The sequence below is a fragment of the Cannabis sativa genome, chromosome 1 (genome assembly GCF_029168945.1).
Source record: "Cannabis sativa cultivar Pink pepper isolate KNU-18-1 chromosome 1, ASM2916894v1, whole genome shotgun sequence".
NCBI lineage: Eukaryota > Viridiplantae > Streptophyta > Magnoliopsida > Rosales > Cannabaceae > Cannabis > Cannabis sativa.
In genome coordinates this window covers 46095320-46116968 of record NC_083601.1, presented here as the reverse complement: position 1 = coordinate 46116968, position 21649 = coordinate 46095320, and the positions used below count along the sequence as shown (strand labels likewise).

The window sequence follows — 21649 nt, the reverse complement described above, 5'->3', positions numbered from 1 at the left end:
AAAAAAACTAGTAAGTAAATTATGACCTGTCACTCAGATTTTAACAATACAAAAAAGTAATAATAATAAGTTTTCTTCGTCAATATCTCCTAATTCATTTTCTAAATATAAATTCCATTTAAAAAAATTACTTTCTTAAATTAAACACTTTTATTTATTTTCTAAACATTTTTGTAAACATAGAAGAATAAAAAAAACCCAAAAAAAAAGTCATTTCCTTTTAGATATTTTGAATTTATTAATAGACTATGACTAAAATTAGTACAGATAAATAGTTGATTTGGGGCTGACGTTTTGGATCTATGGGTAACGCTAAGAATGGATTTGCTTGAAATTAATAGTTGATTTGATTCTGTAAATCCACCATTATAGCTAAACTAATGTTGTACCTAATTTTTGCCATAAATCTAAAAAACTTGCTGTCTCAAAATTGATGTGCTCTTCTTGTTCTTATTAATTGTTTTAGAACACATTATTTATATCTATTTTTCATGTAATAATTTAGTTTATAGTTTGTTAACGAATTTATTATATATCAAATTGATATAAATAATATGCACTAAAATAATTGACAGAACAGATAGAACACACTAATTTGGAGATAACATAATAAGATATATTGAAATCTAACATAAAAGTACATATATGGGTAATATATATGTAGCACATGTTGTGGAGAAGATAACTAATACAAAAGCAAAACGACAGTACATAAATAATAATTTGTATAAAGGGATTATTGTGGATCACTGGATGAGATTGAGAGGCCACAATAGGAGTGAAGATCGTTTGGGGCTGCTGTTCGAGTAGCCATATTGGAATAAAAAAAGTCAAGGAATCGGTAATAGTCAAAGGGTTTGAACAACAAAGGATGGTCTTCATCAACAAGCTCTTCTGGGGCTTTTACCATGTAACCTGCTTTTGGCATCGAAAACAATCCTGCTGAGTACCTTGCCTCATTTCCTTTCATCATTACTCTGTGAGTTGCACAGTGTAATCTACCATTTGCCCATGCCTAATATAATATTAATTAATTTATTATATCAATTTGAAAATATACATATATGTTTTTCTTTTGAGGTATACATATTTATATATTTTATATAAAGTAATTAAGTACTTACGTAAAGAGAATTTCCGATCACGACGATGAAAGAGGTAGAAGATGAGGGTTTGACAGTAAACCATTGACCATCTTTGGTTTGGATCTCTAACCCCTCAACTTGGTTCTGATTCAAAATAGTGACAATATTTTTATCTGTGTGAGCACTCAAACCCAACTTGGTCTCATTGCTTTCAGGCCCCTTATATTTCATCAATTGAAGAACGTAGTTGGAAGAGTCCATGTGTTCCTCCAAATATTTTTCAACACCCAAACTCTCCAAAATCATCCTTCTTATCATTCCATCCAACTCAGATAATTGTTCAGAATAAGATTGAATAGTTTCACTGTACATATATATATATATATATTTAAATTAATTACATTTATAATAATTATTAATTGTGGTAAAAATAAAAAATTTACGTACCTAAAAGTTGGATTTCCATTATTGGGCCATAAAGTAGAAGTGAAAATCTCAACATTTTCAGGAATATGGGAATCGTAGATTGGGATGCTTTCATACAAAGGCACAAGTGGTAGTTGGCCCACATAGCCATGAAACAGTTTATTTGAAACGTTTCGTTGTTTGGTTTGTAAAGGAAGATCGAAAACCTCTTCTATTGCATCAAATAATAAGGCCTTTCCAATGTCTATTGGTATTTTATCGAACTTTGCTTCGAAACAACCAAATTCTTCCAGTGCTTCGCGGACTTGGGTCCTTACGGTGTTCCACTCGGGTGTACCTGGTTTCAGCCCCTCTTCAACTGAAAAATCAATAATAGGAAGCCTAAGAATGCCTTCGGGCGCCATTGATTAAGTATATTAATTAGTATTAATTAATTTCTTTATATATAATTGTTTTGGTTTGAGGTTTTTGGTCAAATTCTTTAGACCCGTATTTATAAGCTTTAAAAATATATATAATAATAGAGAAATGCATGCATACCTTACTCATGGTGATTAACTTATTATTATTATATTATATGTACTCAATTATTATTCATTATAAAGTATTGTATTTGTAATCAGAGAAGATATCAAGTTATTTTTACATATTATATTCTCCATTATCCTCAATAAATATAATATATGAGATTTTTTTTTGAGTTATAGATTTACAATCCAAAATTATATAGGGTTAGTATATGATTACAAATTAATGACGTTTCCTCCCTCCTTTTCTTGCATATATATAGGTATACTAGGATTTGTTTTATTATTATTTTATTATATATAAATAATATTTTATTATTTTATTAAATAAAAATTAAAAGTCACCCATAAATTTCTCAAAAACCAAGAATTTCAGTTATATAAGCACACTTTATATAGAATAGATATATATATATATATTTGAATATTCAAATAAAAGAATCAGAAATTTCAAAACTACAATAATAATAATAATTTCGCTCACAATCTTAATTTTCAATTATAAACGAAACATATATATTAAGCATCTAAAATTTAAAATTTTCCACCATTTGTATCTTACAGTTTTAAAATTAATGCTAAATCTATCAAATTTCATCTATTTAAGATGATTCTTCTCATTTCAACCCATATATATGATGTATTTGATCAATAAAATTTGAAACAAAAAAAAAAACGTAATTTTTCAATCTTCACAAAATAAATATAATCAACTAAAATAAACTTCTAAAACGCAATATAAAATTCACCCCATTATTTCTAGCCTATCAAGAATTGAGGAACCCTAATTATATCCTCACTTTTTGCCGATGAAGTTCAACTGCGCCGATAATTCCTTTTTTAAAACTTTAATTAATTAAACGAAACGCACAGTTTAAATTAGTTTGTTTGTTTTTTTTTTTTTTTAACTTTTGCCACTGATAATTCTTTCTGGCATAACTTTCCCACCAAAATTTTCACCCATATTTTCTTCACGCTGGAAATTTCTCACCAATTTTAATTAGTTCACTTGTTGCAATAGTATATGTGACTTGTTATTACAGGTTGAATTGGGTCACTCCAAATGTTACTCAATCTATCTCAAATTTTGGGGATAATGCAGAGTGGTATGCAGATATTGGTTCCACAAATCACATTGCATTCAAGATGGAGTATCTTGACTCTGTTGTGCCTTATTTGGTCAAGAGTCTTTAGTAATTGGAAATGGTAAAGCTTGTTGTTTCTCATATTAGTAATATGCTACCCTTTCTTCTCATTCTTCTAATCCATTGAATTTGACCTTTGTTCTACATGTTCTTGATATTACCAAAAATTTTCTACTAAAAAATTGAGCTATCTCGGCACCCTAATTTTAGCAGTTATGTGTGTAACAGTCGAGTATAATCGTCGAGATTGGTATCAATCTCAGCAGTTATACACTGCCGAGATTGATGAAATTTTTTATAAAAAAAAAATAAAAAACTTAATTTATAGAGACCCAATCTCTATGGTTCATGCATATGAACCGCCAAGATAGGGTACAATAGTACGGGGTACGTATTCTTTCTAATTTGTAAGGGTGTTCCTCCGATCCAATTCACATTATTTTGCTCATTGTGCATTCGATCCACAGTACAAGTGCGGATTTCATATTTTAAATCTAATCCAATTCGTATAGTAACTCAAATTCAATCCAATCTAATTCGTATAAGTGCGGATTGAATAAATTATTTTAAATTAGTTACTTTTTAATATTGAATTATTTAATATTTATAAAAAAAAAAAACATAAAATTACATTATGACATAAATAAAAACATAAAAGTACATTATTTATTTATTTATTTATTTTTTTGTAGCAATAACATAAAAGTACATGATTATTAATATATCTCCAATGTGGGTAATATGTACTATGTACATACTACATGTCGTGGAGAAGATAATTAATTAAGACAAATTAAACAAACCGACAGTACTACAAATAATAATACTTTATATATAAATATATAAAGGAATTGTTCTGGATCAGAGGCCACAATAGGAGTGGAGATTCTTTGGGCCTGTTCGATAAGCCATGGAATAATAATAGTCAAGGAATTGGTAATAGTCAAATGGTTTGAACAACAAAGGATGGTCATCATCAACAAGCTCTTCTGGGGCTTTCACCATGTAACCTGCTTTTGGGTTTGAAAACAATCCAGCTGAGTACCTTGCCTCATTTCCTCTCATCATTACTCTGTGATTTGCAGAATGTAATCTACCATTTGACCATGCCTATATATGTAACAAAATATCACATTAATAATTTATTATACCAATTTCAGTCACAAAATAAGATTTTCTTTTCTTTTTTTTTTTTTGAGGTATATTTTCTATAAAGTAATAAGTACTTACGTAAAGAGAATCTCCGATCATGACAATGAAAGAGGTAGTATTAGATGAGGGTTTGACACTAAACCATTGGCCATCTTTGGTTTGGACCTCTAATCCATCGACATGATTCTGATTCAAAATAGTGACAATGTTTTTATCTGTGTGAGCATTCAAACCCAACTTGGTCTCATTGGTTTGAGGCCCCTTATATTTCATCAGTCGAAGAACGTAGTTGGAAGAGTCCATGTGTTCCTCCAAATATTTCTCAACTCCCAAACTCTCAAAAATCATCCTTCTTATGATTCCATCCAACTCACATAATTGTTCAGAATAAGAATGAATAGTTTCACTGTACATATATATACATTCAAATTACATGTGATTATTATCAATTATAATAATTATTGTAGTAAAATTGAAAATTTACGTACCAAAAAGTTGGATTTCCATTATCGGGCCATAAAGCAGTAGTGAAAATTTCAACATTTTCACGAATATGGGAATGGTTAATTGGGATGGTTTCATACAAAGGGGCAACTGGTTGTTGGCCCACATAACCATGAAACAGTTTCTTTGAAATGTTTTGTTGTTTGGTTTGTAAAGGAAGATCGAAAACCTCTTCTATTGCATCAAATAAGGCCTTTTCAATGTCTATTGGTATTTTATCGAACTTTGCCTCGAAACAACCAAATTCTTCCAGTGCTTCGCGGACTTGGGTCCTTACGGTGTTCCACTCGGGTGTACCTGGTTTCAGTACCTGTTCAACTGAAAAATCAATAATAGGAAGCCTAAGAACGCTTTCCGACGCCATTAATTAAGTATATTAATTAGAATTAATTTCTTTATATATAAATATTGTGATTAACTAGACCCGTATTTATAGCTTTTTTGAAAAATATAATAATAGAGAAATGCATGTGCTTGCCTTGCTCATGGTGATTAACTTATTATTATTTGTGTCCTTTTTTATTTTTTAATTTTTTATACGTACTCAATTATTCATTATAAACTATAAAGTATTGTAAATTGTAATACATTATTTGTAATCGGAGAAGATATAAGTTATTTTTATATATTATATTCTCCATCCCTCAATAAATATAATATGATCATCTGACAAAAAAAATGTACGTATAATATATAATATGAGTTTTTTTCCATTTTTTGGGCTATATAATTACAAATTAATGACGTTTCTTCCCTCCTTTTCTTGCATTAATTAGTATAGATATATTTGAAAATTCAAATAAAAGAATCAAAAATTTCAGAACTACAATAATGCTAATAAAAAATATTAAACAGCTGAATGTGAGTATTATTAAAAAAATAGTGGCAAGAATTTGTTGTTTTAATTATTATTTTAAACTTTAGTTGCATTACACTTACAACAATAATATTTTTATAGAGTATTAAATTTTAATAAATTATAATATTTAATTTTTACATATTTTTTATTATATTTTTATGTTAATATTTAATAGGCTAATTAATAATTTTTTTTCGAATTTTGACACGTACTAAATTATGCCCTCTGAACTTTTTTTGCCGTTAAAAATTCCCCCTGAACTATTAAGATTGTCAGATTTAAGGACTTTTATCTAATTTTAGTAAAAAAATTCTAACATGAGAGCATGATTTGGTACATATCAAAGTTTGAGGGGCATGATTTGGTAGATATCAAAGTCTAAGGAGTATGGTTTAGTACATAAACATGAAACAGTAAAATTGAATGAAATTGGACAAAAGTCCTTAAATCTAACAATCTCAATAGTTCAGGGGAAATTTTTAACGGCCAAAAAAGTTCAGAGGACATGATTTGGTATATGTCAATGTTTGGGAAAAAATTACTCATGATTGTCCTAATTAATATTAAAATTAGGTATGTGTAATTGAATATCCAATTAAAAAGTCGATCCAATCCAACTAGTAATTGGATTAGATTGAATTTTGAGGTCTAATTGAATAAATCAAATAATAAATTTTGAAATTTTGATCGGAGAAAAAATATTAAATTAATAAATTGGATGTCCAGCCCAAATATAAATATTTTCTTGTTTTTTCTGTTTATGTTATTTTATCATATATATTAAAACAACCCTCTTTTTAATTTTCGTCTACTTGATTATTATCAGGAGACAGAGCACGTATTAATATATTATTAAACCAATACCCAAACCAGTTATTATTAATATATTATTAAACCGAGTTTAAATAATGCATGCATGCTTTTATTAATTGATTAAAATTATTACAGCTAATAAATATTTTCTTTTTCTAAAAGAAATAAATTAAAATGACATGGTAGAGCTAGTACATCTCCTCTATATGACTAATTAATTAGTTATATATAGAGTGCAGAGCTACCCGATAGCTAGTGATGTGATGATCAAAATTATGTTTAGTGTAATTGAGAAAATTTTGCTTTAATTAGTGTAGGTGGATGATATTATGTACTAAGTTATTTATCATATAATTTAGCTATCTAAATTATTTTAACTACATCAATATATTTTTTTGTTACTTTATTTTATACTTTTATATGAGGGTAAGCATTACATATATATGATTTTATTTTATCTGAAAATAAATAAATAAATAAATAACAAGAGTTAGACAAACAGATCACATACATATAGCGAAATCCTAATTTTCAACCACGAATAAGGATTAGGGGAGGCAGGACTGAGCATAGATATTGGATTAATAGAGTTGACGGTATTTAACCCAACAATATAACAAAATTAATATTTAAAATTTAAATTATTGGGCTGACTTATAACTTTTATTTCATAACAAAAAATATTTAAGCTGCGTTTGGAAGTAACTGTGTAATTATTAGGTAGGGTAATTACTAAAGTAATAATTATACAGTGTAGTAATTACACTATATTTTAAAATGAAAGGTGTGTTTGGATATGAGGTGGTAATTACATATAAATTCCTAATATCTTGTTTGGCAAAATAGTTAGTAATTACATGGAATATTTTTTAGTAAGTAATGTTTAATATGGAAAGTTTTAAGTAATTACACAGTGTAATTACATTCAATTCTCATGGGGGGCCATGAGAATTGAAGAGTGTAATTGGAACCCCTCAATTACTTCCAATTACACAGTTACAGTGTAATTACATGGTCAGACAAACATGCCAAATTGAGTAATTACCTCAAATTACACACAAATCCAATTACATTGTGTCTTTCCAAACACACCCTTAGGTGGTGTTTGGTTGGAGGTAATGAAATGGAATGGAATGGAAAAGAAATAATTTTCATTCCATTCCTTTGTTTGGTTGCATTTTAAAGTATTGGAATGACATTCCAATGGAATGCTCTTTCCACCATTTTGGTGGAATGGCTATTCCATTTTAAAAAGAAAGGAATGACCATTCCAATGTAACAAGAAAAAAATTTAATTATTTTTTTATCAATTTTTTTTATGCATTTTAAATTTTATTCCATTCCATTCCTATTCCTATTCCCATTCTCATTCCTATTCTTATATTTTCATTCCTCCCAACCAAACGCCTTCTAGAGTTTAATATAATCAAATTCATACTTAAAGCATAAAAAAAAGTTCAAACATAAATATATCGATCTAAAATTACAGAACAATTAAAATTAAATATTACAGTCATCTAAAGTCTTAAAATATTAAAATTGTCAATTGCATTGAAAGAAGCTTTAAGACTTTGGATCTATAAACGGGGCAAGTTGTTGTTGAGTCGGATTGGAAAAGCATTATATATATTGTTGCTCTGTAGAGTTTGGTTCCTTTATTGTTTCTTTCTTGTTTAGTTATTTTTTATTGTCGTACTTTAATGTCTGATGTTATATAATAATATTTTTTATATTTTTGTCAAACGAACAAGGCATCCAATTGTTTGACGACTGGCGCTTGTTCTTTCTCAAGTCGTGGCTATAGTGGGGGTTTTGTCCCTACTACTTTTCAAGCTATTTTAAGGATAATTTGTCCAATCATAAATAAGATACATACATATTTGTTAAAAAAATATTAAAATTGTACATATATAACAAATTGAAACGAAATAAAATCAATTTTCAATATTGGCCCCAATCAACAATCTCAATATCAATCGTCTTTACTTTTAGTGATTATTCCTTGAACTTAGGTGGGTTGCAAGATTTTAACGCTTGCAAGTGTTCGACCCATGAAGAAATGAGATGCTTTTTGTTCTAAAATAAAATATATTATTTTATTTTATCTTTTTTTATATTATTTTTGACATTTTTTATTCTAGTATTTCTAAAAATTATTAAAATAATATTATATTATTATTTAATATATATTAAATAAATGAATTTTTTATGATAAAATAATAATAAATATATATATATAAAAGATGCTATGGTATGGTATTTTTTGTGGCATTTTTTTTTCCCTCCAATCGTAAGCATTAATTAAAACATACTAAAAATGTATCAATGTTAATATTAGATATGCTCCTTATAAGATGCCAAACATGCAACAGTATCATAATACATTTCAATATTCAGAGTCACTTTAATTTGATAAATTAATAATATGAAAAACTGATAAATAATTATAAAGGGCTAAATCGGTATAGTGTTGAACATCTTAAATATCAAATAGCAATCCTATATGGAAAATGGTCAGAGGCCACAGTAGTAGCTAAGATCAGATGAAGGTTTTTTAGGTGGCTGGTAATGATAGAAGTGAAGGAATTGAGCAAGGTCAAAGGGTTTGAACAGCAAAGGATGGTCTTCATCCACAAGCTCTTCTGGGGCTTTGACTATGTAACCTGCTTTTGGCATCGAAAACAATGCCACCGAATACCTTTCCTCCTTTCCTCTCATCATTACTCTATGATTTGGGGCATGTACTCCACCATTAGCCCAAGCCTGCATGCATATATAAACTAATTAATGATATCATTAATATATCACTTAATTAATTAATTAATTAATTAATTAGTAGTCTACTCACGTGGAGGGATTCTCCAATCATAACGATGAAAGAGTCTGAAGAAGAGGGTTTGATGGAAACCCAATCTTCATTTTTAGTTTGAACCTCTAACCCTTCAATTTGGTTCTGATACAAAATGGTAACCATGTTTTTATCTTTGTGGGCTTTCAAGCCCAGCTGCCGCTTGCTGGTTTCATCATGATCAGCTGGGCCTAATGGGCCCTTATATTTCATCAATCGAAGGAGGTAGTACGTTGAGTCCATGTGTTCTTCCAAGTATTTCTCAACTCCCAAACTCTCTAAAATCATCCTTCTTATCATTCCATCCAACTCAGATAATTGTTCAGAATAAGAATGAATAGTTTCACTGTACATATTCAAATTAATTACATATACATATATATAATAAGATTTATAATAATTATTGTATGTAAAATTAAAAATTTAGGTACGTACCAAAAAGTTGGGTTTCCATTATTGGGCCACAAAAGAGTAGTCAAAGTTTCAAGTTTTGTAAGGATATTGGCCTCATCGAATCCCATGCTCTCGTACAAAGGCAAAGCATGAGATTGGCCAATATAGCCATGAAACGGCATCTTTGAAACGTTTCGTTGTTTGGTTTGTAAAGGAAGTTGGAAAAGCTCTTCTAGTGCATCAAATAAGCCCTTTCGAATGTATATTGGAATTTTATCACACTGTGCCTCGAAACAACCGAATTCTTCCAGTGCTTGGCGGACTTGGGTCCTTACGGTGTTCCACTCGGGTGTACCCGGTTTCAGTACCTCTCCAACTGAAAAATCAATAATAGGAAGCCTAAAAGCGGTTTCGATCGCCATTAATTAATTATGTGTAAAAATATATATATGATTTATTATTTCTTTATATATATGTATAATAATTGTTTTGGTTTATGATTCTTGGTACTTTAATTTTAATTTCACCTTCACTAGACCCGTATTTATAAACTTATAATAATAATAATAGAGAAATGCATGCACGCCTCGCTTGCGGTGATTAACTTATTAATATTAATTATATTATTATTATTATTAATTATTGGATGTTATCATGTGTGTCCTTTTTTTTCTTTTTCTTTTCAGAGTGATGTACTGAATTATTCATATTATATATAAAATATTACATTATTTGTACTCGAAGAAGATATCAATTTTATTTTATATATTATATTGCCTCTCATAAGGTACGTATATATCGTAAATTAATCATGCTATGTATGTATAATATATATGATCATCTTACGTACCAAAAAGAAAAATGTTTGATCCATAATATGATATTTTTCTGAGTATATCAATTTTCAGCATTAATTATTATATACGTACGTACAATAAGGTCCTTAAGAGCAAATTATATATACTAAACATGTATATTTTTATACAATAATAATTAAGAGGATGAAATATATAGTGTGAATATATAATAATGTCATATTACAGTAGCCTTGAAACAAAGGACAGAATGCTACGGTTTCGCATGATATCATCACTTGAGACACATATTGAATATTCGTACATTTGCTGCTGTTTCAGTGTTATTACACTATAGCAAAATTGTAAATGCTATAAGATATGTGAATAGGGATTTATAAAATGAATAATCACTCATTTTGACGCCTAAATGGCAATTGAAATTGATGACAAAATTGGCAATTTTGTTCAGAGAATATATATTGGTTTATTATATATGCAAGAAAATCTAGCTTGCTTTCCCAAAAATAAAAAAAATATACATTAATAAGAGCATGCTGGTATTGTACGTTATTTTCGGTTTTTTTTTTTTTTAAAAAAAAAAATAAGTGCTTTCAAAAATGAGAACAAAAAATATTATTTATTTATCAATGATATTGGTCATTACTTACAAAAAAAAAATGAGAACAAAAAAAAAACTTAAAGTTTTCAAAACAAAATCGTGTTTGTGGTTAATATTTTCTAAAAACAATTTTTATTTTTTATTTTTTAAAAAATAATATACTTTGAGACCTCTATATGAATAAGACTTGACTCGGACCAAACTCGAACTCGGACCCGAGATTCGAACTCGGATCCCTAACCTCAACCCGAACTCGGCCCCAGACTTAAACCTAAACCTTGATGAGATAGAAAATAATATGACAAAGAATATATTGAGAGATAAAAGTATTGAGAAAATAATGTGACAAAATGATGAGAGAGAATGAGGAGAGAGAGTGATTAAGAGATAAAATAATGTGAGAAAACGATGAGAGAGAAATTAATGAGAGAAAAAATAATGTGAGAAATCGATGAGAGGAAAGTAATGAGAGAAAAAAAAAAAGTGAGAAAATGATAAAATGGTGTGAGATAAAATGGAAACAAAATTGACAAAAAGTGAATTATTTTCTAAAAAAATAAAATTAATAAACTTTGTTGTCATGAAACATAATGAAAAAATAGTTACCTTTAGTGACAATTTTTTAATCAAAATATAATTTTTTTTTGTGACAGCAAAAAGTTATTTTGTGAACATATAATAATTAGAGACAAATTGTCATCTAATTTAATTTGAGTTAATTGTAACTTATAATACATTTAGTCACAAAAAGTAATTTTTGTGACTAATATATCTTTAACCACGAATATTTTAATCACAACATAAAAATAATAATTTATAATTTGTGATAACTATTTTATTTTTAGTTATAAGTTTGGTTATGAGTATTATAAATAACATCTTTTTGTAGTGAAATTTTTTATTTTTTTGTAACTTAATTGGTTTTTTGAAAAATATTTTCAAAACATAAAGCCATACACTTCTATTTTTAAAAACAAAATACAATTTTTTAGTTGTAATGTTAAATACACACTAATTTTTTTTGAGAAAATTGAAATTATTTACTTACAATGCAGAAAATAAATCTTCAAAATATATAGTTTATTATTCAAACCAGCATTCATATATAGTTGTCACGTACACACAGTTACAAATGACATACATGATGGTTAGGCCCCTATAATTAACCACCACTGGATTATTTATTATATATATAGAACGTACATTAATTTAAACAAAGTACAAACCAATATTATAGGCTGACAGAACAGAAGAGCTAATTAAGGGGCTCTTAAACATATATATATATGTATATATATATATATATATTAATTAAAGACCAAAAAAGAATTTAATAGGACATGGAGCTTTTTGCAGTTCTTGGTCTTCAAAATAACTCTGTAGAAAGGTCATGTGATCAATTGGCTTATACTGTAAAGGGTACTTGTCATTATCTACCATCTCTTCAGGAACTTCAATAATTCCATCTATGTATGTGAACAGTGCAATTACATATCTATCTTTATTCCCTTCTTTCATAATCACTCGATGTTCACTAGGAAGTATCCTATCATTACTCCATGCCTGTACGTATATATATACAAACAATTAATATATTTTAGTAATTATATATGAATATACATATATATATATAAGTAATTATAATTAAGTATATGTACCCTTAAAATGTCGCCTGCGAAGACCACAAAAGAATTAGGAGATGGTTTAGCATCGAGAAGCCAGTGACCATCCTTGTTGGATTTGATTTGTAAACCTTCAACTTGATGCTGGTGCACAATATTTATGAAGGTCTTGTCCGTATGGGGTTGTAACCCCAAATTGGTTTCCTTCTCCTTTGGAGATCTGTACTTTGATAATTTCAAACGATGAAATGTTGACTTCATTACACTCTCGTGCAATCTCTCTACTCCATAGCTCTCGAACAACATTCTTGTTACCGTTTCAAACAATTCTGTCATCAGCTTCGAGAACGAAACAACACTTTCACTATAATAAATAAAACAACCATTAATAATCATATATATATATATATAGTAATAGACCAAAAAAAGATATACATATATGGATTTGTTTTGAACTTTATTTTCCTACTTAATACACAATATATAGAACTAAAACGAAAAATTGTTCTTTGAACATAAGTAACAGTATTTTGCATGTTTGCATTTTAAAAAAAAATTAAAAAAAAAAATGTTGAGAACAACAAAAAATTATTTCCCTGATTTTTTATTACTTGTTCTTCAAATTATTGCTTAAATCACATTATTTATTATACCTTTTTATTTTTCACATAAAAAAAAAACAATTCTAAAAACTATTTTTAAGACATCAACCAAATATTTAAATATATAACTAAAAAAAATAACTGTTATACGATTTAATTACTACAATAAAATTAATATTATCATCACGTAAAACACTATAACTAATTATATTAACTTCCACACAGAACATACATGTTATATTAATTATAAATTAATAATATATATATATATATGTTTTGTGTACCGAAAAGGGTCATTTCCTTGTGGCCACATAATGTTAGTGAATTTTTCAACTCCTTGAGGGGTTGAGGAATGGTCAATCCCCAAAGACTCATAGAGAGGGTTATGGGACCAGTTGGAAATATAGGGTACGCTGAGTCTGTCACTAGTTTTCCTCGAAAGAGTTTCAACTGGAAGTTTGAACAAATCCTTAGTCGCATCGAAAACTGAGTTGTGGACTTGGGCAGCAACTTTGTCAAAAACAACTTCCAAACACCCCTGCTCTTCGAAACCCAACCGGACTTGTTTACACGCCCACTTCCATGAATCTGTTCCTTGCTTTAGGGTTTCCTTGTCAAAAAATATCACAGGGATCTCTCTCTCCATAATCATAAAATATTAATTTATATGTATATAGAGATTGAAATTATACTATAAATTACCTTTCATAATATTAACTTATATATAGTATTGATCTTGTTTTTGGCTCATCATCGGAACATGGTGGGTTATGAATATGATATGTCCCCACTCAACTTTTCAAAATTAATCTTTTTCGTATAATTTTTTTTATATATTTATATTTTTATTCCTATATAAATTTGATTATATTTTTTTTAATTTTGTCATTATATATAATAATTATACCTTTATAAAATTTATATTTTTCATTTTTATCATACATTAATATTTTCATATATATGTCTAAATATGTCTCTATAAAATGTAATTTTCCTAATAAAATAACATATTCTTTTCCTCATCATGATCATGACTGATCATGACTCATAGGGACAATATTTCATGATGGTTTGAGTAGTTAAGTAGTACAATTATTAGTAGTAATTAAATTAAAATATCAAACTAATATAGTACTCGTATTATTATTTCCAAATCTTAAATTCAATTAATTATATATGGTCCATGCAGTTCTCGTGCTATATTTTTTTAAAAACAAAAATATTAATATATATTATTTATAGTACTTGATTGAGAGGTTAGAGGTAAGATGTCAAATCAATGCATGCATATATTGTATCTTGATTAAATATAATAAAAGATAATTATATATATATGCATAAACCATATCATGTGAGTACAATCATAGAGCACAGGAATTATAATTTAATTAAGTCACACATAATAAGTACATCTAGAACGTAAAACACATAACACTTCACCCCAAATCGTAAATAAGGAAATATATCTAGTGGTCTTACTTGGTTACGTACGTACAGTCAAGTTAAAGACATTAATTAATTATATACTATATTAATTTATACAATATAATTATTATTTTTTTTGAGAAAAAATATATCTAATTATTAAGATCATGTTTTAATAATTTGAAAGGTTTATATATGTAAAATAACCAGGCACAAATACAACAAAAAATTTTACTTTTCACAAAAGTTACTTGTGACTAAAAGTACAAAAATAATAATTAATTTTAAATCATCATTTTTATATTGTGACAAAAAGTTTGTGATTAAAAATATTAATTAGTCACAAAAATTATAATATGTTATAATTAAATATATTTTTAGTCACAATATTTGTTGTGATTTGTTGACTGAAATTTTCGGTAACTAATAATTAAAATTGTATAAAGTACTTAATGGAAGTTAAAAGAGAAGATTTTTTATGTGTTTAGGACATTAATAAACTTTAGTCTACGAATCACTGCATTTATGAGAGTATTTATTACATAACTCTTTTTTTCGATCCCCATTTCTCTTTATTATAGGCTCATAATGGTGGTAAAAAGTCACTATCGTGTTTGTTTATACCATACTTGGCACAATTTTTAAAATTTGATTTAGGGCATAATTACCTATTTTTATTATGGAATTTGGGTTGTCTATGTGCATTTGGTGGGATTTTACTTATCCCTTATTTATGACTTTGACTTATATATGTAGTCATTGATTGATGTATGGGATCTCGTGAAATCAGAGAATATGATGGACTTAAACTCCTAAACACACTTGTCATAGTAAGGCGTCTGATGTTCTTCCTCATGCCGCATTAAATGCACATATAGTGTCTTGGTCTTTGAGTGACATGTCACATTTCATTAGTCCTCACGTACCACCCTTTGGATACACTTCACTTGTGGAGGAGAAAAGACGAGAGATGCTTGCGGTGTAGCTGGACTCTCTTGGAAATGACTATTCTGTCATTACTCCTTTTGAAAAATAATAGACTTCGAGAGTGGTTAAGGCGACATATCCTGTAATGTGAATCTCATTGCCACGTACCTGACTTCTTCCTAAACTGTCACGTATTTTGGGAGAAATTCTAGGCAATATTGATCCACAAGTCCTTTTTTGCAATTTTGTAAGATGTGCCTCTTAGAATGCTGTTGTCATGTTGTACGTGATCATTTTTAAATGTTGTTCATTAATTACCATCGTTTTTTATTCTAACGATTCGATTTCTTAATCGATTCTCATACCATTAATTGCAAGATGTTAAAAGGACACTCGAGTAGCGTAATCGTCCTTTTTATGCTTATCCATATGCCACCTGCCTCCCTAACCATTAGATCATGAGGCTTTTCCCTAACCAATAGATCATGAGGCTTTTATAATCTTTGAAGTAGGATCGTTAGATGACGACGATCCATGTTGCCTTGGCTGGTATATAAAAACTCACCATCTTTCTTCTTTGAGATTTTTACTCTCATATCTCTTAGAATTTTTGCGCCAGTCAAAATCTCTTGCACGAATGTGTTGTTGGCACTGTATTTGTGATTTTAGGTGACTTTCACCAGCTCTTCTTTAATTTTAATCTTTACACAAGAGATTCTTGTGTTAGGGCTAATAAGATTCACCTTTTTTTTTCATCCTCTGTACCATTACTCTTCATCATGGTGCAGATTGCACTCGATGCATAGCATATGAATTTTTTTTGTTTTCGATATGCTTGCATCCAGAGGGGGTCTCTTCTCTGCGGTTAGGGGACCCCCATTCTATTTTTTTTAGGGTTTGATGTGGCGGCTAACTGCTGGATTAATTCTTGCCTTTTTAGATGAGTGACATTTTTAGGGATCTTCATAAACATGGCTTCTGCGCTTTTGACGAAGAGATTTTAAAACTTCATTCACAAACTAGGATGTTGAATCTCGAAGCTCCTGCCCAAACTTCTTCTTAGGCCGTGGTACCACAATACCCTATAGTACCACTATCTATAGTGATGCAGGGTCCAGTCCTGATCCTAAACTATGTTCATCACCGAGCTATCAGTGAAATTGAAGAGTTGCACTTGTCCATGGGTTGCGTCTGTTGCTATATTTTTAAACACTACGCAAGTATACGCAATCAAGTAGTAAATCTCACACAGGTGAGGTCGATCCCACAGGGAATTGGATTAAATACCACTAAATTATACTTATGATTCTATTCGGTAAATCGAAAGCAAGTATGATTTAAAAACAGTAAAATATGAAAGAAATTCAGAAAACTTAATAACACAATTTAAAGTTAAGCAAGATGAGACAATAGGGAGGAGAATCCTGTTGTTGTTTACCCAAATTGTTAATGATTAATTACTATCCTATTCTTGGAGTGAATGACAGATTATGAAATAACCTAGCTCCTTTCAGATCTTCTAGATTCTAAATCACATGTTATCTAATTAATTCCTTAATTAAACTAACATGAAATCAGCATTAAGTAATAATCTACTCGTCACATAAGTCATGCAAATACTTTCGTTTCACATAGAACATTGATTATCTTAATTTTAGCATTCTCAATTCTCACTTTTCAGATTTTGAATTGAGATCATAGAGCATGCACAAGGTGATCAATCTTAAACATGAAATTAAGAACAAACTAAGATAATTTCACACACAAGAATTGAGGAATGGTAATTAAACATTAACTAGGCAAAACATTAAACAACAATCATCATCCTCCCTAAATGGGAAATTTAGTTCAGAAACAAATCCATAACCATTCCTAAAGCAATATTCAACATAAATAAATTAAAGAGGAATAGAGAAAGAAACTGTTGGTGGATGAATTCTGGATCTTCACTTTGATTTCCTCTGCTCTTCCTGCCGCTCTCTGCTGTGTTTTAGGGTTCCAAATCGCTTCCTCTGACTTCCAATCGCAATTTTCTATTTATACTTGAAATTTAGGGTTCGATGGACGAAAATACCCCCGGTCCGTACGGGATCTCGCCGCGGCCAAGCTTCCTCTCGCCGCGGCGAGAATTTGCCAATTTCAGCCTCTCTCTGTTTCTCGTAACTCGCCGCGGCGAGCCTCTTCATCGCCGCGGCCAGATATGGGAAAACTCAAAAATTGAGTTTTTCTTCGGCTACCAAAGACGTCTTTCAATGAATTTCTGCACCCGAGACCTCTTTCACTCCAAAGAACCTGAAAACATAGAAAACAAGCGTAATTCCGTCCCAACACAGCTAAGAATGCACATAAATTGGATCCAAAACATAGGCTAAAAATAGCCTAACAAACTCCCCCAAACTGACTCTTTACTCGTCCCCGAGTAAACTAAGACTAAACTAAGAAAACTGACAATGATAGCTGAACTTTCCAACAATTTAATTGTTACCACCACCTGCACAACTTCAATCCATCAATAACCAGAATTTCAACTTGCCAACTCTAAGAACTAAGTTGAATGTGCAATTTACAAGTAAGTAATTCAGACAAACATAAAGCATCGCAATTCCCATCAATATCACAACTGTTCTAACTTTCCAACTTCCCACTAACACATGATCAATAAGTTTGAATGACATACTCCTCTCCACTAATGTTGACAAATTTCTATTCGGAATCAATAGGTCTTTTTCGGTTAAAATCACATGGCTTAGGTACATGGGTAGGTAAGAAGTCATTTAGGCTATACTATACCATAAGCACAATTAACCAAGCAAGCCTAGACATTTATTTTGCTTTCTTTCCATATATCCCAAAAACATAAATAAGAGATTGCAATTTTTCTTGTGTGTGTACCTCATAATTTTCTTAACTCTTTTTTTCTTCAAGAAGACACATTTTTTTTTTCATAGGCACAACACACAATATTCTTATTATTTTTTTTTCAATCTCTCATTTTTACACTTTATATTTTTTTCACTTACAGCACTTATTCCCCCCCAAACTTGCTTCAAGGCTCATGGCATAATAAAATATGTTCAGGGTGAAAAGAGTTTAGAATAACAAATTCAGCTCCGTGAAGTGGTGAAAATTTTTTTAAAACAGGCTAAAGCTCAACTTTGGGTATACTAAGGATAAAACTTTTTTAGGTAGGCTTGAAAGGCTCAATCGATCCAAAGAAAATTTGCCTAAATCATTTTCCAAACAAAAATCATCAAGGATTTCGCTTCAAGAGAGTATGTCAAACAAATTCTATTCCATGTTCAATCAATCATTCCACAATCCAAATAGAACACCAGTGATATGTGGGAATAGCAAATGTTTTAAACCTACATGAATCACTTCCTAGCACACATCCAGTTTAATTCAAACAGTTGCAAGTCAAGCACACAGTTATGTTTCAATCCATTGCACAAGTGAATAACAACAATTTAATCCATTTTTCAATTTAGCTATCACGCAAGACTAAAAAAAAACTAAACTAAAACAAATAAACGCGAAAAAAATAAATTAAGTTTCCCCCCCCAAACTAAAATGCACATGGTCCCCAATGTGTGAAAATAAACCAGGGTGAGAGAAACTTACCTGAGCCCCATCAGAAGGGGTTTGGCGGCGGTGGAGATGGTGGCGGGTAGAATCCACCTCTCGCATCCATGAGGGCCTTTGTGCCAAACGAAGAAAACTGACCTCCAATGCTGCAAATTTTAAAGCTTTCCTTAGATTGAGAGTCACCTTCATATTTCCCACACAACAGTCTTTTCATACGTCGTCGAACAGTTCGAAATCGTTCTTTAGACTTCCCTTTCGTCTTGTTGGTAGTGACTTCTCGACCATCCTTTACAACTTCCAGTCGACAACAAGTAGGAATTTCAATTGCAGCAAATACTTTGAAAGTCTCTTCTTCTTTTTGAACACGCAACTTTAACTCCCCCTTCTGTACATCAATTAATGCTCTTCCCGTTGCTAGGAATGGTCTTCCCAAGATGATAGGAATATTCTCATCTTCTTCCATGTCCAGTATTAAAAAATCAGCAGGGAAGATGAACTTACCAACCTTTACCAAGACATCTTCAATTATACCTCGAGGATGAGTCAAAGACCGATCTGCCATTTGTAAAGTAACTGTTGTGGGTTTGGCTTCCCCTAATTTTAATCTTTTGAACATTGATAGGGGCATTAAGTTGATACTGGCTCCCAGATCACATAAAGCTTTTGTTTGTATAGAACCCCCTATTGAGCATGGGATGTTGAAACTACCCGGATCTTTTAGCTTGGGTGGTAGTTTCTTTTGTAGGACCGCACTGCACTCTTCAGTAAGAGCCACTGTCTCATAGTCTTCCATCTTCCTCTTCTTTGACAAAATTTCCTTCATAAACTTCACATAACTTGGCATCTGCTCTAGAGCTTCAGCAAAAGGAATGTTAATGTGAAGTCTTTTGAAGACTTCTAGAAACTTGGTGAACTGCTTGTCTAGATTGGTCTTTCGGAGTCTCTGAGGATAAGGTATCTTCACATGATGATCAATACTGATTGGTGGAGACTGTTGTGGTGGTGCAGGGCTATCAGTAGCCTTCTTTTCCTTTGGTGCCGGCGTCTGTGCATGTTGATCCTGAACCCCATCTTCAACTGGTTGCTTGCCATTAGGTCCTTCATAACTCTTTCCACTCCTCAAGGAAATTGCTTTACATTGCTCTTTTCCTTTTGCCTCACTAGTGCTAGGTGAATTTCCTTGAGCTTGGTTTGCCACTTGAGTAGACAATTGTTCCATTTGAGTTTCTAGAGTTTTAATAGAGGCTCTAGTCTCCATCATGAATTGGAGCAATAAATCAGCTTGGATATTGGAGCCACTAGGACTTTGTTGTTGGTTTTGTTGGGGCTGATTTCTCTGCTGGTAGAACCCCTGTTGGTTGTGCCCATAATTATTATTTTGGGAGTAGTTCCCAATGGCTTTTGCTTGATCCATTGGCAAATTATCCACATCTGCCTGACACTCTGAAAAGTGATGGTTGCCTCCACATATCTCACAAATAACTTGGGCTTGTTTAGCTTGCCCTGCAATCAGCTTTGTCAAGGCCTCAACTTGAGCTGTCAATTTTGTGATGGCATCAACCTCTAGCACACCAGCTACTTTCTTAGTTTGACTCCTTTCGCTGGCCACCGCCGATTATTTAGAGCCATCTCCTCCAATAGATCGTAAGCCTCATTAGCACTCTTTCTCATAAAAGCTCCACCAGCTGCTGCATCTATCAGAGTTCTAGTGTTACCAACCAACCCGTTGTAGAAATTGTGAACCAAAGATCCACTTCTCTATGCCATGATTAGGGCATTTTCTGATTAGATCTTTAAACCTCTCCCAAGCCTCATGGAGAGATTCATTATCTTGCCGACGTAAGTTGTTTATTTCTCCTCGCAGCCTTTGCGTACTTTGCTGGAGGGAAGAATTTAGACGTAAATTTTGTTGCTAAGTCTCGTCCATGTTGCTATAGAATTTGGTGGCAAGGAGATCAACCAACTCTTGGCTCGCTCTCTCAGTGAGAATGGAAACAAGCCTCAAACGGATGGCGTCATCACTAACCCCATTGACTTTGAAGGTCCGACATAACTCCATGAAGTTCGATAGATGCGGATTGGGGTCTTCGAAGGGAGTCCACCAAACCGGATCGAAGATCGCACCATTTGTAGTATGGCAGCTTAATCTCGAAATTATTTGCATCCATCGCCGTGGCTCGATACATGACTGCACTCCCGTCAGAGTAGGGAGAATGTAATCTCTCAAGCTACGGCCATTAGCTTGATCTTCCACGGCACCTCCATTGTTACCGTTATTACCCCCATTGTTTCCAGCATTATTGTTCACATTGGCAGCCAT

The 21649-nt window shown here is 30.9% G+C and overlaps 4 protein-coding genes and 1 non-coding gene across 6 annotated transcripts; 1 reads left to right on the top strand and 4 right to left on the bottom strand.

Moving 5' to 3' along the window:
- Positions 1 to 457: 457 nt before the first annotated feature.
- LOC115705310 (probable 2-oxoglutarate-dependent dioxygenase AOP1) lies at positions 458 to 1979 on the bottom strand. 2 transcript variants are annotated; one of them, XM_061101792.1, is made up of 3 exons: positions 1533 to 1979; positions 1125 to 1449; positions 458 to 1015 (listed from the first exon to the last, which is right to left on the bottom strand). In XM_061101792.1, exons 1-3 carry the CDS (start codon positions 1913 to 1915, stop codon positions 737 to 739), a joined length of 987 nt encoding a protein of 328 aa, XP_060957775.1. In that variant the 5' UTR covers positions 1916 to 1979; the 3' UTR covers positions 458 to 736. The 2 variants fall into 2 exon arrangements, with proteins under 2 accessions (XP_060957775.1, XP_060957779.1); XM_061101796.1 differs by having other exon boundaries at positions 826 to 998; positions 1533 to 1970.
- A 1825-nt stretch (positions 1980 to 3804) lies between these two features.
- On the bottom strand, positions 3805 to 5249 carry LOC115705316 (probable 2-oxoglutarate-dependent dioxygenase AOP1). The gene is made up of 3 exons (XM_030632626.2): positions 4824 to 5249; positions 4414 to 4741; positions 3805 to 4293 (listed from the first exon to the last, which is right to left on the bottom strand). Exons 1-3 carry the CDS (start codon positions 5201 to 5203, stop codon positions 4045 to 4047), a joined length of 957 nt encoding a protein of 318 aa, XP_030488486.2. The 5' UTR covers positions 5204 to 5249; the 3' UTR covers positions 3805 to 4044.
- A 3677-nt stretch (positions 5250 to 8926) lies between these two features.
- LOC115705311 (probable 2-oxoglutarate-dependent dioxygenase AOP1) lies at positions 8927 to 10200 on the bottom strand. Its single transcript, XM_030632618.2, has 3 exons — positions 9795 to 10200; positions 9360 to 9705; positions 8927 to 9274 (listed from the first exon to the last, which is right to left on the bottom strand). The coding sequence occupies exons 1-3, from the start codon at positions 10172 to 10174 to the stop codon at positions 9026 to 9028; spliced, it is 975 nt and encodes a 324-aa protein (XP_030488478.2). The 5' UTR covers positions 10175 to 10200; the 3' UTR covers positions 8927 to 9025.
- Positions 10201 to 12237: 2037 nt separating this feature from the next.
- LOC115705318 (probable 2-oxoglutarate-dependent dioxygenase AOP1) lies at positions 12238 to 14152 on the bottom strand. Its single transcript, XM_030632628.2, has 3 exons — positions 13677 to 14152; positions 12827 to 13154; positions 12238 to 12731 (listed from the first exon to the last, which is right to left on the bottom strand). The coding sequence occupies exons 1-3, from the start codon at positions 14042 to 14044 to the stop codon at positions 12480 to 12482; spliced, it is 948 nt and encodes a 315-aa protein (XP_030488488.2). The 5' UTR covers positions 14045 to 14152; the 3' UTR covers positions 12238 to 12479.
- Positions 14153 to 21089: 6937 nt separating this feature from the next.
- On the top strand, positions 21090 to 21196 carry LOC115718267 (small nucleolar RNA R71). Its single transcript, XR_004011850.2, has one exon. It is a non-coding gene; the product is annotated as a small nucleolar RNA R71 (small nucleolar RNA).
- The last annotated feature ends 453 nt before the right edge of the window (positions 21197 to 21649 follow it).

What these genes read in the sequence shown, in the direction of transcription:
- LOC115705310 (XM_061101792.1), bottom strand. Translation starts at nt 1,915, where the DNA reads ATGGCGCCCGAAGGCATTCTTAGGCTTCCTATTATTGATTTTTCAGTT. An exon ending in AATGGAAATCCAACTTTTAG is followed by an intron (nt 1,450 to 1,532) that starts GTACGTAAATTT and finishes ATATATGTACAG; the next exon opens with TGAAACTATTCAATCTTATT. An exon ending in TGATCGGAAATTCTCTTTAC is followed by an intron (nt 1,016 to 1,124) that starts GTAAGTACTTAA and finishes ATATTATATTAG; the next exon opens with GCATGGGCAAATGGTAGATT.
- LOC115705316 (XM_030632626.2), bottom strand. Translation starts at nt 5,203, where the DNA reads ATGGCGTCGGAAAGCGTTCTTAGGCTTCCTATTATTGATTTTTCAGTT. An exon ending in AATGGAAATCCAACTTTTTG is followed by an intron (nt 4,742 to 4,823) that starts GTACGTAAATTT and finishes ATATATGTACAG; the next exon opens with TGAAACTATTCATTCTTATT. An exon ending in TGATCGGAGATTCTCTTTAC is followed by an intron (nt 4,294 to 4,413) that starts GTAAGTACTTAT and finishes TTACATATATAG; the next exon opens with GCATGGTCAAATGGTAGATT.
- LOC115705311 (XM_030632618.2), bottom strand. Translation starts at nt 10,174, where the DNA reads ATGGCGATCGAAACCGCTTTTAGGCTTCCTATTATTGATTTTTCAGTT. An exon ending in AATGGAAACCCAACTTTTTG is followed by an intron (nt 9,706 to 9,794) that starts GTACGTACCTAA and finishes GAATATGTACAG; the next exon opens with TGAAACTATTCATTCTTATT. An exon ending in TGATTGGAGAATCCCTCCAC is followed by an intron (nt 9,275 to 9,359) that starts GTGAGTAGACTA and finishes ATATGCATGCAG; the next exon opens with GCTTGGGCTAATGGTGGAGT.
- LOC115705318 (XM_030632628.2), bottom strand. Translation starts at nt 14,044, where the DNA reads ATGATTATGGAGAGAGAGATCCCTGTGATATTTTTTGACAAGGAAACC. An exon ending in CAAGGAAATGACCCTTTTCG is followed by an intron (nt 13,155 to 13,676) that starts GTACACAAAACA and finishes TATTTATTATAG; the next exon opens with TGAAAGTGTTGTTTCGTTCT. An exon ending in TCGCAGGCGACATTTTAAGG is followed by an intron (nt 12,732 to 12,826) that starts GTACATATACTT and finishes ATATACGTACAG; the next exon opens with GCATGGAGTAATGATAGGAT.